The sequence below is a fragment of the Erythranthe guttata genome, chromosome 13, assembly GCF_056151865.1.
Source record: "Erythranthe guttata isolate IM_541 chromosome 13, IM_541, whole genome shotgun sequence".
Taxonomy (NCBI): domain Eukaryota; kingdom Viridiplantae; phylum Streptophyta; class Magnoliopsida; order Lamiales; family Phrymaceae; genus Erythranthe; species Erythranthe guttata.
In genome coordinates, this window is record NC_142545.1 from 12,736,195 (window position 1) to 12,751,911 (window position 15,717).

At 34.5% G+C, this 15,717-nt stretch overlaps 1 protein-coding gene, 1 long non-coding RNA gene and 1 pseudogene across 2 annotated transcripts; all 3 read right to left on the reverse strand.

Annotated features, from left to right (window-relative positions):
* Positions 1 to 1,141: 1,141 nt before the first annotated feature.
* ETR1 (Signal transduction histidine kinase, hybrid-type, ethylene sensor) lies at positions 1,142 to 5,708 on the reverse strand. The gene is made up of 7 exons (XM_012981015.2): positions 5,166 to 5,708; positions 3,473 to 4,426; positions 2,955 to 3,323; positions 2,597 to 2,863; positions 2,380 to 2,507; positions 2,074 to 2,271; positions 1,142 to 1,914 (listed from the first exon to the last, which is right to left on the reverse strand). The coding sequence occupies exons 2-7, from the start codon at positions 4,373 to 4,375 to the stop codon at positions 1,557 to 1,559; spliced, it is 2,223 nt and encodes a 740-aa protein (XP_012836469.2). The 5' UTR covers positions 4,376 to 4,426; positions 5,166 to 5,708; the 3' UTR covers positions 1,142 to 1,556.
* A 1,023-nt stretch (positions 5,709 to 6,731) lies between these two features.
* On the reverse strand, positions 6,732 to 6,885 carry LOC148765945 (5.8S ribosomal RNA; annotated as a pseudogene).
* Positions 6,886 to 11,711: 4,826 nt separating this feature from the next.
* LOC105950588 (uncharacterized) lies at positions 11,712 to 14,249 on the reverse strand. Its single transcript, XR_016029104.1, has 3 exons — positions 13,965 to 14,249; positions 12,228 to 12,339; positions 11,712 to 12,162 (listed from the first exon to the last, which is right to left on the reverse strand). It is a non-coding gene; the product is annotated as an uncharacterized LOC105950588 (long non-coding RNA).
* Positions 14,250 to 15,717: the final 1,468 nt, after the last annotated feature.

A 15,717-nucleotide genomic window follows, 5' to 3' on the forward strand; every position in this document is an offset into this window, starting at 1 on the left:
TTTGCATGCACCGAAGGTCGCTTTTTATAGGCATGAGTTAGGGTATTGACTTGTAGCATGGGCCGATGGATTTGGATACTTGCCATTTGATTTATTGGGCTAGATTCGAGCCCAATTAGATAATCCGTAAAATAAGAATTTATTACTTATTTAAAGATTAATCCATGTGTAAAGCCCAAATATGTTATGAACTTAGATTTGAGACCCAATTAATAACCGATTTATTTGGCCATTAATTGGTCAAATTTCGGTGTCAACAATGAGGATTCTTTTTATAAAGTTTGGGGTTTTAACGGGATGAGAATTTCCATAGCTGGATGGGATGAGAATTGCAAAACCCGCCCCATTCTTTTTACCCACCCCACGTAAATAGTAAAGGTTTTTCTTGCAAGATTTTTATAGTGGTCGGGTTGTTCGGCAAAGAGTGGATCGATATTGGTGGCAACTATTCAAACTTTCTTTGAGGTAAAAGGCACTCGATTATATATTTATATTATTATTAAATTATTTATTATTTATCTTTATTGGTCGGAATATTAGTTGTGGGAGAAAGAAATCTTCATTTTCTTTTAGCTTTCTAACAATGCTAAAGCTAATATTAAAGAATATTCTCCCTCATCATCTAAGGAAAACTGAAAATGATTTTACCACAATATGTGTTGGATTATATTTTGTCCATCAAGTAAATCACTAAATTGTACTTGGTTGTACTAAAATAAAATTATTTAAATTTATTTATCCATAAATTATTTTGAGCTTGCATTATACGATAAGATTCGATTCCTACACCTCTACTCTAATAGTAGAGGCTAGGTACCAACTCTCATAATGAAGGCTCCTTCGACCCTACACCTGGTGACGTGTGTATTTTTTTGTATTTTTCTACAACCCCTAAAGGTTAACCCAAGTGGGAGAATATATAATAAATAATTAAATATAACACGTATCAGCAGAAAACCCAGTCGAAAGAACCCACAAGGAACACCTGACAAAATGCCGCACGCAAATACATTCCGTAAAACACGCGCCGCACACAACGAACAAACCACAAAATTGCACACAAGCTATGGACACACAAACAAACACCAGAAAATACACAGACAAACACACCAAGAAAATGCATGCAAGAAGAGAAAGGAGATGGACAAGAAAAAAGATAATGTGAAGAAGATGTGCATAGACAAGTATAAATTTACGACGATGGACTCTTAGCCAATTATTTCTGTAAATTCTAAACCTAGGAAAGCATTTCAAAGTCTCGACGAAAAAAAAAATCAATATAAAAAGAAAAGATAACCTTTTTTTTTCTAGGAAACTCCTCTATTAGTATTAAGAAAATTATCAACGACATATGGCGCTCTATAACAAGTGTCTGCACAGAAATTCGTTTTTTTTTTACAGAGAAATAATCTCGAAACGAGTCAAATGATCTTTTATGCTTACTGTGCATGCACAATTCACAGCGTCCTGTGATCATCTTTCTGAAACCACGGGCCCCGTCAAGTAATATATATATATAATTTATATTCACTAATCTCCATTAATACTTTCGTGGTTCATTGAGTTTCAACCAGATATCCATGCTCTAACAGATCCGATAGAACGCTTCTCATTCTATCGACAGAAACGGGCTTTAGTACAACCCCTTTCATACCGACTCTCAGACAGTTGTCTTTTGTTGTTCTGTCTGTGTTTGCTGTGAGCGCTACAATAATAGGCCTGTCGTGGCGCTTTGAGAATTTCTCGTGTATACGTACCGCGATTTCGAAACTGTCGACACCTGGCATGCTCACATCTAGGAATACCACCTTGTGCTCGTGACTGACGGCTCTTATACACTCCTCTCCTGAAGCAAAAGCCGACACATCGCATCCCAGGTGTACAAGGAGGGCTTTGGTCACCATTCGCCCAACACTGCGTCAGATCGATAATCCAATAAAGATGTAATAAACCAGAAAAAAAAATATTGAAAATTAATCTCCTCAATAATAATAATAATAATAATAATAACAATAACATAATTATTTATCATAAAAAAGAAAAAAAAGAAAAAAATAAAATAAAAACACTAACCTATTATCATCCATGACAACAACTTTGAGACCCGAGAAATTTGGCTTTACTTGATTTCCGGGACCTTTCGGTACAAATGGAAGCTTAGAACCATTTAGACGACCCGGGATTCCAAGTTTAACAATAAAGACAGCTGTCGAACCCCTGCCAGCACCTTCACTTTCAATCCAAATGTGCCCTTCCATGAGATTCACAAACCTGGTCATACAAAATCGAGAACAATTTTGTTTTTATTTTAAATTGACAAAATTGGGGAAAAAAAAAACAAAAAGAATTACGCAGTTCGTTTGAATCACGAGACATTACCTTTTACAAATTGCGAGACCGAGCCCACTACCACCAGAATTTTTGGTAGCAAGAGGCTGGCTCTGCACGAATTTCATAAATATCTTTGGAATATCTTGCGGGTTGATCCCTGCTCCTGTATCTTTTACCTATATAATAATAAATTAAAAAAAAATTACAAATAAAAATAAAAATTACACATTAAAAATTTAAACAAACTAGGCAATTGAAGACGAACCTCTACGCGTAAAAAGAAGTGATTATCACTCGGAATAGGGAAAAAATCGGGTGCTCGAGGATCTCTTAAAGACTCCGATTTTGCAACAAAAGCACAAATCGAAATACCACCCTCTTTAGTGAACTTTACAGCATTCCCCACAACATTAAGTAGAATTTGCATTAGCCTCTTTTCATCACCGACGGCATATTCAGACAAATCCGGAGACAAACTCAACGTAACATATAACTTCTTCACTGACGCAATAGGCTTTATCAAGTTAAGAGCCTACAAATAAGTCAAGAAGTCAAGATGAAAGGTCAAATATTATTATGAATTAAAAAAAAATAATACAAAAAAGAGAATATTATATTTATACCTCTCTGAAGAGTAAATGGAGGCTGAAAGTTCCTATCTCGAGTTGAAGGCTGCCATCTTCGAGCCTTGAAAGATCTAACACATCATTGATTAGGGTTGCTAAAAGGTTGCTACTTTTGAGGATTGTTTCGACCATGAGACGTTGCTCTGGCATGAGCTCGGTTTCTTGTAATAAGGAAGAGAGAGCAATTATTGCATGCATGGGAGTTCTCATTTCATGGTTCATTACAGCTAGGAAATCGTTACGGGCTCGAACAGCTGTCTCTGCTTCCCTTCTTGCGAGGTCGAGGGCGACATTCTGCTCCATTAGAAGATCCCTTGCCCTCATTGACTCTTCCAAAATTGCTGCGTGCGAAAGAGCAACAGCGACCTGATTCGAAAAGAAAATAAAAGTACACACTGAACTCACCGTCGAGGAATCTTAAAGAATCTTTCGTTCAGAAAGAGGAATCTACGGAGTCAGATTATATGTCCACAAACAGTAAATAGCTAGAAAAAAGAGATGCGACAGGATCAAACCTGGTCCGCCACAACTTCAACAAGCTCCAACTCATGCACGTGCCACTGCCTAGCACTGTCCGAAGGCAGCATCAAAACCATCAAAGCGTACCGCTTAGTCGAAAGCTCCGGCCAATCATGTATCTGGAAATTCGACAGGTGGAGGAGTGGGACCCGCACAGCAACCACCTCCCCTGGCATATACTTGCCAGCTGGCCGAAGACGAGCAACCGGAGTATTAGGAGAAATCTTCACCGCTCTACTCGTATTGAACACCTGGTTTATTACAGGAAGTTGTATAGGGACAGTATACCCAACCGGATTCTGATGCCGAAGCGTGTAAGAAAGCTGTAATTCCAATCCCGACCTAGTCGGCATCCAAAGCGCACATTCTTCCAAGCCCAACGTTCGCCCTAACTCCACAAGTGTGGTCTTTAATATCGTATGCCGATCGAGCGTGCTTCTTATTTCATGAGTCAGCATTCTAACGTGCCTACCGGTTTCCTCCTGCGTACGGATCAAACCCATTTCCCTATCTAATTCGGCTGCCTTGTTCTTCAAGAAAAGCTCCCTCGTTTTGACGCTCAACAAATCGGGGATTATATGTACTAGCATGAGCGCGGTCGCACAAGAAACGACAGCTGTCAAGATTTTAGAAGTGGTCATTACGACTGCCACTGTTCTTGTGTGCATGGTGAATGTCCATAGATTAATCAGGTGTGTGGCTCCACACAGTACGATGAACGCACCGAACTGCACGAGTACCCATCTATACGGAAATACAGCGGATTTCTTGACGAAGTATATCAACTCCAATGGGATTGAGAAATACGCCAACGCTATGAAGAAATCGGAAATGTACTGATATTTCATCAGTAATTCGTCGGCGGGCCATGGTGGCTCGATGCAATTACAAAGCTCCATGCTTTTTTTCTTTTTTCTATGATCAGAGCTGCACTATAAAAGGACTACTATCTGAAAAGGAAAATTTACGATTTTGATCAGAACAATTATTAGGATAACAAAAGCCATATGTATGATCATATTTAATGAGGGAATCCCGACAACTCTTTTCAACGAGCGTTTTCGTATCAATGGAATCGTGCCAGCTGTCAAATGTCTAATCGATCAAAGAAAAGTTCAAGATCGTATATGGCTAGATGTAATTACTGTATTCACTTTACTTGGACGAGAAATGTGTGCAAGCAGGACAATCACATGCCGAGAGATACAACAATCCGAAATTTCCGAAGAACACAATTAAAAACCTATATCTTCATATTAGAGGTTATAACTACACAAGCAAAAGCAAAAGCATCAACGGTCCTGATTCGTTCATCTTCCAATCCAACGTAAGGCAGTACACAAAATCACACACCAAAAAAAAAACAAAAAAAAACAAATTCCCAACTATACAACTTTCACAATTCCCAAAGCAATCAATTGCCACTAAATCAAGATAACCCCGAGCCCAATCAGTAGAGGTCGAACAAAAACCCTAAAATCAAATCCTCATACTCTACCCATGTATATCGAAACCCAAACTCGGCAAAAGAACAGCACACACATGAATTATACATATCAAATTGAAGCTGCAAATCATTCAAACAGAAAACAATCGGACACAGCAAATCAGATCCAACATGGGCAACTAAAAACAAAAAAAAAAAAAAAAAAAAAAAAAAATGAACTGAGGAGTATTCGAAAAACTCACCTAACATTTGGCGAAAGCCTGTGTAATTCTGAAGCAGAAGTATCTGCTCTGGTAGGGGAGAACGGATTGTAGGCTTCGTTTGTCAAATAATAATATTTCTGGTGACATAATTACTTTAATAGTTACAGCAACTCAAAGCTTTGTTTTTTTTTTTTTTTTTTAATGTCTTTTTGTTTCAAACAAGAGAGGGAGAGAGGAGAGAGAAAGAAGAGAGAGAAAGTGTCCGGGTACCGTGTATCGGAGAGGGTATATGATAAAGTCACGCGGCTGTGACCGATTTAATGTGACGGTTATCGGAGAGCACGTAGATGTCGTGGAAATTTAGAGGTTTGAAGTGACGGTGAGCCGTTGGATGAAATGTTGGTCACGGACTAAGGCTGTGAGGGTAGCAAAAAGAGGTGTGTGGGGCCGGCATTGGATTTGTAAGGAGAAACATAAAAAAACCCCAGTGGACCTTTTTTCTTTTTTGGGAAATTGGGGGGGTTTCTAAATAGTAAATTCCACTGTCCTAGATTTTAATCCACAACTTGCAATTTAGAATGTGGAATGAATTGTTGCTCTTTTTTTTTTTTTTTTTTTTCCATATATGCGGTTTAATTTTTTTTTTTTTTTTTTTTTTTGTTTCTTAACGTACCCTAAAATTATGATAATTGTATTTTACCCTTTTAGTATGCAAGTCCATGCCTTGACCTCATTGACTTGCCTTTTATTAACATGTAACACCTGGTTTTTTTTTTTTTTTACTTTTGAGATCCTACATCTGGTGAACTTCATTGGATGATTTGTGATTACAATTATTGGTGGCGTTCGAGCGATGCCGCTCTTCTATGATGCACGGAAACTTCAACCCACAAGCGTTTTCAGGTTTCGGAAACCGAAACTCCATGACACCTGTCGGAAGCGTTTTGCGGTCGTTTTCATAAATATTTATAAGTTTCGGGGACGTTTATGATAATCATAAAAAATTAGAAACGCGTTTCTAAACAAAATAACTCTAAATTTCATTTTAAATAAAAACTCCGAATTGCATATGCTCAAAAAAAAATGTTAAATATTATGTCTCATTTTCACTTTTTGTGGTGTTTTCATATTTTTGCATAGGTTAATTTAATACTAAAATAAATTTATATGGCCCGAATGTAATTTGTGGAATGATATTACATATTATAATATTTTTTAGAAATTATGAATGCACCCCTATATTTTCATTATTTATGCGTTTCCCCACGTTCTCGTATCCAACTTTTTGGAAACGGAGTTTCCCAGTGTTCGTTTCCCTGTTTTTCGTGTCCGTGCTACATAGTCAGTCCCTAACCGGTTATGAAAATGATCTAGAAAGAGCTCTCAGTCTGTCAATCCTTATTATCTCTAGATATGGTAAGTTGTTTTCGCGTTGAGTCAAATTAAGTCGCAGGCTCCACTCCTGGTGGTGCCCTTCCGTCATTTCCTTTAAATTTCAGCCGTGCGAACAAACTCTCCCTGGAACCCAAGGACTTTGATTTCTCATAAGGTGTCGACGGAGTTCTAAAGAAACATCGGCCGATCCATGTTGGCATCGTTTATGGTTGAGACTAGGACGTTATCTGATCGTCTTCTGGCTTCAGGCGCAACTTGCGTTCAAAGACTCGTTGGTTCATAGGATTATGCAATTCACACCAAGTATCGCATTTCGCTGCGTTCTTCATCAATGCGAGAGCCGGGATATCCGTTTTCCATAGTCATTTTGACATTCATACACGTTTCGCACCCCCGCACACATTTCTTCATACTGAGGTCATCCTCTTCATTTAATTTCACCATTTGATTAATAAAATTTAGATATGTGTTCTTTACATTTTGAGCTCAAGATTTTTTATGGCATCACTTAGTTAAGCATATCAACTCTATTTTTCTCGATCCATTTTTTTTTTGTTTTCTCTGCAAAAGCCTACCATTGTTCTTGAGCATCGGACATGGCTGCAACGAGGCATCTTCCGACGGATGATCCTTTCACTCTTTACTTTTTCATTCCTCTGACGGTCCATGCATCATTCTTATTTCTCAACCTCTGATGGAGGACAATTACCATTCATGATGTAGAGCCATGGCAATTTCTTTGTTGGTTAAAAACAAACTTGGATTCGTGACAGATGTATTCCGATGTCGGCGTTGAATGATCTGGTCCTCGCAAATTGCTGGATTCACAACAACAATGTTGTGATTTCTTGGATTCGCAACTCAGTTGTCAAAAAAAATCAAGCCACTATCATATTCTCCAACAACGTGAAGAAAATCTTGGATGATCTTCGTACTCGATTTCAACAATCAAACAGTCTGAAGGTGTTTCAACTCATGCACGATTTTGCTACTATTTGTCAATATAATCAATTTGTGAATGTAAAATTTTCAAAATTAAAAACGATCTGGGATGAAATCAATATGTTTTGTCCAAAATGTTCATGTGATACTTGCACGTGTGGGAGTGTCCAGAATCTTGATATTCATAATCAAAATGAACAAATTATGGCGTTCTTAATAGGTCTAAATGAGTCTCTTCAACCCCCAATGGGAACCTCAAAAAAGAAGTCTAGAGAAGAAGTCTATATGGATGTTTCTTAAAGTTATCAGTCAACTGCACAGTCTGTTCCCCAGTCAAACAAAAGAATGGTTTGCAAATTGATTAAATCCTTATATGAGTTAAAGCAAAGCTCAAAGGAAGTAGAACAAGAAGTTCACGAGGTCATTCTTAAATTGGGATTTGTCCAGGCAAAGTCAGATTATCCTCTATTTACTAGATGTACATATGATAATTTTCTTGCATTAATTGCATTTGTTGATCATATGGTGATTGTAGGACCTAATTTCAAGGAAATATCTCTCTCAAAATGACAAATTCGGTCTTTCTTAAAATTGAAGGATCTTGAAAAAATAAAATTCTTCTTAGGCGTTGAGGTTGCAAGATCATCTACTGGCAATGTCATATCCCAAAGACAATACGTTTCGAAAACAACATTTTTTTGAATTGCAAGCCAGCTCAACTGTCCGTGGATCCAAAGTTGCAAGTTAACAATGAAAATGGTGATCTTCTACCTGAATTTACTGTCTACAGAGCAATCATTGGTTGTTTCTTTTACCTCACTCTTATCAGGTCATACATCACTTTTGCAATATACAAGTTGGGTCAATTTGTGTATCAACCTCGTAATTCACATCTTCAGGCAGCACACTATCTCCTCAGATATTTAAAACTTGCACCGAGATAAGGCTTTTTTACTCTTCATCATTATCTCTTACTGTATGAATCCTCTGATGTTGATTGGGGGTTATGCCCAAACACATACAAATTCACTTATGGCTTGTATTTTTCTAGGTGGTTCTCTAATTTCTTCGAAGTCCAAAAAAAACAAAAACAACAATATCATGTTCCTCTATTGAAGCAGAGTATTGGGCACTAGTTCTGGTTTCATGTGAACTTATCTGGAGTGTTCAAATTCTAAGAGATTTTAAACTTTTTCTGACAACATCTTTACTATTGTGTGATAATCACATCTTCAGGTAGCACACCATCTCCCATATATTTAAAAGTTGCACCTAGAGAAGAACTTTTTACTCTTCATCGTCATCTCTTACCGTCAAAAAAGACATTCTCTGATGTTGATTCGGGGTCCTGCCCAGACACACGCAAATCCACTTCTGACTGCTGTGTTTTTTTATGTGGTTCTCCAATTTCTTGGAAGGCCAGAAACAACTAACAATATCTTGCTCCTTCACGGAAGCAAATTACATGGCAATAGTTGTGGTTTCAAGTGAACTTGCGTGGATGTTCAAATTCTAAGGGATTTTGAATTGTCTCCGACAACATCTTTACTATTTTGTGACGATCTTGTTGTTGTCCACATCACCACCAATCTTATGTTTCATGAACGCATGAAACACATTGACATTGACTGTTATTTTATGAGCGAGCTAGTTACCAAAAGTATTGTCAGTTCCTATTAGAGATCAGGTCGCCGACATTTTTACAAAAGCTCAACCATTTCCTACATTTTTCTCATCTTTTGTTAAAGAATCTACTTGCTCCATTTTGAGGGATGTTGAAATAAAAAAAAAATTATTTTATTTTCTAAGTATTGATCGTGTTTTTGGTGCGTACCGTTTTTATTCTGATAAAGTTATTTTTATTAGTTTAGTTATTTAGAGTATAAATAGAAAGTTTTTTTAATTATTCAATTGTAATCAATTTTCACTTTTTCCAAATTAATAATATACCGTTGCTTATTTTTCCCTCTCTTCTCGTATGTTTCTCTCAAGATCCTTTCACGAAGGTTTTCTATTTCTAAAACATCAACATACTTGTAAAAAAAATTTCCCGTTGCAGATACTTCAAAATAAATATGTTTTGAATTGAATTCAAAACATGCTTCATGCACAAAAATAATTGTCCGGTTCCTATTATAATATGACGAAAGTACATTTTTTGTGCATGAAGCATGTTTGAATTAAATTCACATGTATGACCTTTATTTTGGTATGAATTAATTGTGTCAAAGTAATATTCCATTTAGTTAAATTATATCTTCCAAAACCATCAATTTCAGATAAAATAAATAATTTAGCTCATGTGATTTTCTATTAAAGTACTAAAACGTCGGTACAATTTTTTATTTGGTATAATTGGATAGAGATCCTATTTCTTGAAGTTATATGTGTGGAGATCCTAATGGTTAGATGCATATAGGTGTAGGTTGATTGACCCAAAAAAATAATATAAATTAAATCAAATTAAAAGTTATTAGACACAAGTACCCTCAAAACTAATAATTTTTGTTTTTTTATGCAATTAATTATTTACGCAAGTGAGAAAACAAATCTCACATATCACTCCCACTTTCTACCACAAATTTCTCTATCTCTTTCTTTTTCACACGTAAACGCTTTCTCTCTTTCTTCTCTCTCTCTCTCTCTCTCTCTCTCTCTCTCTCTCTCTCTCTCTCTCTCTCTCTCTCTCTCTCTCTCTCTCTCTCTCTCTCTCTCTCTCTCTCTCTCATCAAATCATCAAACAAGCAAATACTAGTGAAAAACGTTCTCTCTCTAATCAAACCATCAAACAAGCAAATACTAGGCTCTAATCAAACCATCAAACAAGCAAATACTAGTGAAAACAAACAGAGAGATTCTGCAACCAATTCTTAGGCTCAAAGCAATCGATTATTAGCTATGGAGATTTCAAAACTGCAAACGGGAGATTTCAAAACTATAAACGGAGATTTCAAAATTGCAAACTGCGAAAGATTCTTAGCTATGGCAGGGTAGGGACGAAGCAATTGCAAACGGAGATTTCAAAACTGCATCTGCGAAGGATTCTTGCCATTCGATTCTTAGCTATGGCAAGGTAGGGGCGAAGCAATTGAAAACAAAGATTTTAAAGCTGCAAACTGCGAAAGATACTTAGCTTATAGCAGGGTAGGGACAAAGCAATTTCAAACAAAGATTCAAAACTGCAAATTGTGAACGACTCTTAGCTGTAGTAGGGGAGGGACGAAGCAGTTGCGAATAGAGATTCAAAATTTCAAACTTCAAACAATTCCTAGCTATGGCAGGGCAGGGACAAAGCAATTGCAAACAGAGATTCAAACTTGCAAACTGCAATTGATTTTTAGTTATGGTAGGACAGAGACGAAGCAATTTTTTGTTTACAAAAATGCAAAAAAATTGGGAATGGAGAATGTCAATATTGATTACATATCTTTTCGGGAGAAATTTGGGGTCTAAACTCTAAAGATTATATAAAGTAGGCTATCATTATGGAGGTTTTTGTTTCCATATATTGTTAGGGTATTTTTGACATAATAATTACATTATATTTACTTAATATTAAGAGTTATTATTTAGATTTATACACCTAAAATCTCTTATAGGAAGATATATAACAAATTGCTGTTTATAATTTTTATGTATTTGACGGCAGAAGGATGGTACAAATATTGGATTGATAAAAAAAAGGGTCCATTTGATATACACCCCTAGTATGGAAAATATATAGGGATAGGTCCACCCCTAAAATTCTTCCTTTGAGATACACCCCTGGAGAGGCAAAAGCACTATTGTGCCAACTGCATTCAATATTATTACCCCTGCATTCAGCATAATGCCCATTACCCAACTGCATTTAGCCTTATTGGGTCTGCATGTATCATTTTTATATATTTTTTTAATAAAACAATATAAATGTTTATTTTCTTATTATTTTTAATTTTTTAATTTTTTAATTTTTACTTTTTTTTTTAATTTTTAATTTTTTTAATTTTTTAATTTTTTAATTTTTTTTAATTTTTTAAATTTTTCGAATTTTTAATTTTTTTTTTGAAATAATTTTTTAGCAAGTTTCCTGTACAGATATTAACTTCATATGACTATAGTATGTTATATGTTATCTAGTCACATAGAGTTATATATAGTCATGTACCTTCTTTTTACTCCAAAATTATATACAATTATGTATAGTTATATATAGTCAACCGATTATGTAGATCGCTGATTATATACAAAAAAAACATCATCGACACGAAACAACAAAGATCACAATTTAAATCTTGATTTTATAAATCAATATGTACAAATATAGATTGAAATACACAATAACATGCACATGTTCTTCAACAAAAAACAAATCATCATCATCACTCTTCATTTAAAAAAAACACATAGCCCACACATGACTACATGTTGCTATATGTTACTACTATATATGACTATAGTCAACTACAGTAGCATGTAGTAATGTTACTATATATGACTATAGTCGACTACAATAACATGTAGTAATGTTACTATATATGACTATAGTCGACTACAGTAACATATAGTAATGTTACTATATATATCTATAGTCGACTACAGTAACATGTAGTAATGTTACTGTATATGACTATAGTCATCTACAATGTTCTATACTCTTAATAAATTTAACTTCATAGTGTACTATTCCCCATCATTCCTTATTGTATGAAGTAGCAACCTGCGGTAAAATATACGAGTTAGAGAAAACGAACACTAAAATCGAAAATGAAAATTAAATCAAACCTTATACGGACGACTATACTTTTGAGTAATTTCATCAAGCACTGATCTAATTATGGCACTGTCGCCATTCCACACCAGAGATTTCAATTTGCAGCACCAATTTGCTGACCATCTATAAAAAAAATTAAAAATATATACAAATCTACAAATTAAATCATAAGCTCAGTAATATAATAAATTGCAATGGCTCTTTGAGTTAATTCTTATCTATTTGGTCCAACAATTCTCCAGATACAACAGTACTACAGTAGCATGTCTTCCAAAAATTTATCTGAGATAAATATCCAATTTAATTATTACAAATCACTACAAGAAAATGTAAAATAGACAACGATTTCTTTGTGGACGAAATTAATTTCGTTGCCAATAATTATATTTTAGCAACGAAATATAGTATTTGTGGCTAAAAAATAACCTTTTTGTAACAAGAAATTTTTGTTGCCTTTGAATCTCATAGGCAACGAAAACTATTGTTGTGAATAATATCATATATATTTCGCAACGAATTTAATGTAAGACAACAACTTCATTTGTTGCAAAAGAGTGTTTCTTTTTGTTACGATATAAAATTGTAGTAAATACATATACAACGACAACAAATTTATTTTGTTGCCAGTAAGTGATAAAAGACAACGAAATATTTTGTTGTAAATACTCCAAGTAATTTGGCAACAAAATATAATCGTTTGTAAATGTTCCAAGTGATTTGGCAACAAGATATAATCGTTGTCAATTTACAAACCAACTATTTTTTCTTGATTTTCATTTATTGAATATATTATTATTATTATTATTATTATTATTATTATTATTATTATTATTATTATTATTATTATTATTATTATTATTATTATTATTATTATTATTATTATTATTATTATTATTATTATTATTATTATTATTATATGTGTATATATATATATATATATATATATAATAAAATATGATAAAAAAAATCTTATTTATTTATATAACTATATTAAATATTTTTCTTTGTCTATTTAGTTTTTATAAATTTATTTTCTGCCAATTTGCAGAATATAATGTTGCCTTAGCGGTTTGAAGGGGCTCTAACCTCAAATCAACCAGGGTTCAATTCCTACCATTGTCATATTTTCATATATTTAACATTTATCAGCGCGTTGGGCCGGTCGTGAGTTCGACCCAACTATTCATATTCCGAAGTAGCTCGGTGGTCCAATGGATGTGGGTCCGGCTTGGCTCGGTGGTCCAATGGATGTGGGTCGGGTTGGCGGATGTGGGTCCGGCTTGGATAACAATCCGGACCATAGTTTTGCAATGAAATAAATTGTTGGCAACGAAAATAAATTCGTTGTGTATACTATTGGCGACGAAAATAAATTCATTGTGTATACATAATACATTGGCAACGATATATAATTGCCAACAAAATATATTCATTGTGCATTCTAAATGTATAGGCAACGAAAAATATTTGCCAACGACATGAATTCGTTGCGCAAACTAAATGTATTGGCAACAACTTTTAATTCGTTGCCCCGAACTTTCCGTAACAAATAAAAGACAACGAAGCTAGCAACGACTTATTTTCGTTGCGAATGGAATTAGCAACGAAATTCATTGTAGCCAAATGCGAACTTTCTTGTAGTGAATTATCACTAACACAGTTTAGCACCTTACGAATATTCAGAATTACAATATTAGTCAAAAATTAAAAGAACAAACATAATTTATAATATATAATTAATTAAGCACCTGTTTCCATGAAAGGCACTCAGGTGAATGATGGTCAGAAGACAACAGCTCCATCTCCGCCACCGGAACAATCTGGAAATCTCTCGCAGCGAGGGAAGTTCTTCCGATGACCATGACATTTGCGATTTTTCTCTGAAACCTAGGGTTTCGAATTTGAAGGGAACCTGAATCCGAACCAACCGCGAGATTTGGATAAATATTTTTCTCTCGAAATAAGAACAGTGGGGAGAGAGAGTTAGAGAGAGAGGGGGAGATAAAGAGAAACCGAGAGGAGGAATGTAAACGGCGGACGTGTGAATGGAAGAGAGGGGTTAGGCGATTAGGTTATTTATTGAATTGAATTAAAAGGGCAAAACAGGTATTTTATGTTGTTCAGGGGGTCTCACAAATTAAGTTCAGAATTTTGGTTTTTGACTAGGAAGGAAAAATTCTTTGGACCTACTCATATATATTTTCAAAACTAGGGGTTATCACTCATTTCCAAAAAAAAAATATGATTCACCATTATTCAAGGGTATATTTGTAAGAAAAATATTGTTCTTAATTATACAATATCCCAAATTAAAATATTCCCGGCCTAGTTGTTCTTGAGAATTAAGCTTTGAATCAACTTGGCTTTACTATCATTAGGCTAACAAATTAAGTTGGAAAAGAATCTTTACAACTTGACTCATATACAATTAAAAATAATAAATAATAAAAAGGAGGGAGAACAAAAGAAAATGATGGAGTTTTTGTTGATTATTCTTTTCTGGTGGTTTGGTGTTTAATGGCACCATAGGTTAATTACAGTCTCTTAGCTAATGTTAAATTATGAAGAAAAAAAATTTCTTTTATTTGAGTAATTACAATTACTCCCTCAACTATATATTGTCCTATTAAAAAACACATTTTCCAGTAGGTAAAACTTGACACTGTAATCACCTAAACATAAGTGGTTTTTGCGTAATTTGACTTTAGTTTATGGGTGACCGTTTGCCCTACTTTATTATTGCAATCTAGCCTTTTTCCACCTCATTATTTTTCTTTTTTTTTTTTCAATTTTCGCCAAGGCCAAATTATTTATTTTTATTTTTCTTTTTCTTTTTTTCTCGCAAAGGTTATATAAAAATGCCACATGTATAAATTCAACATTTATATTAAGATGATTATGCCATAAGTTTTACGGCCCGTTATAAAATAGTACAACAGCCCATTAAATAGTGAAGAACCAGTCCACCTATAAGAAAAAGCCTACTGGGCAAAATTACATAAGTCACAAACAATTTCTTGTAGATGATTCTTCAACTGAATTAATTTATTCAAAAATAAAAAATAAAAAATAAAAAATAAAAAAAATAAAAAAAATATATATTTATTTATGTGTATATAAAATATTTTAAAAATATGAAGACCTTAAAAATTTTCAAGTTTTGGAAGCTGAAAGAGGGAACCTCTCCTGCCTTGGGGTACGGTATTTCTAATTTCACTATAGTTGAATTCGATGAACGGTCGAATTGGAAGAGAAGAGAGCGTTAATTCACGATATGTCTAAAAACACATTAGGAAAGGTGCCGTTCTTGATTCGATGATTATTCCGTGACGCTCAAATTAAGTATTACAAGTAGAACATACTAAAATTTATGAGCTTTGTGGAAGCAATGAAAAACGTGCAAAACAATTTCTCTCGCGACCTTGATTGCAGGGTCGGCTCATTACCCAAACACTTTAAAAAAAATTCTAAAGAAAAGATGTGATAGTTTATCGGCTCTTA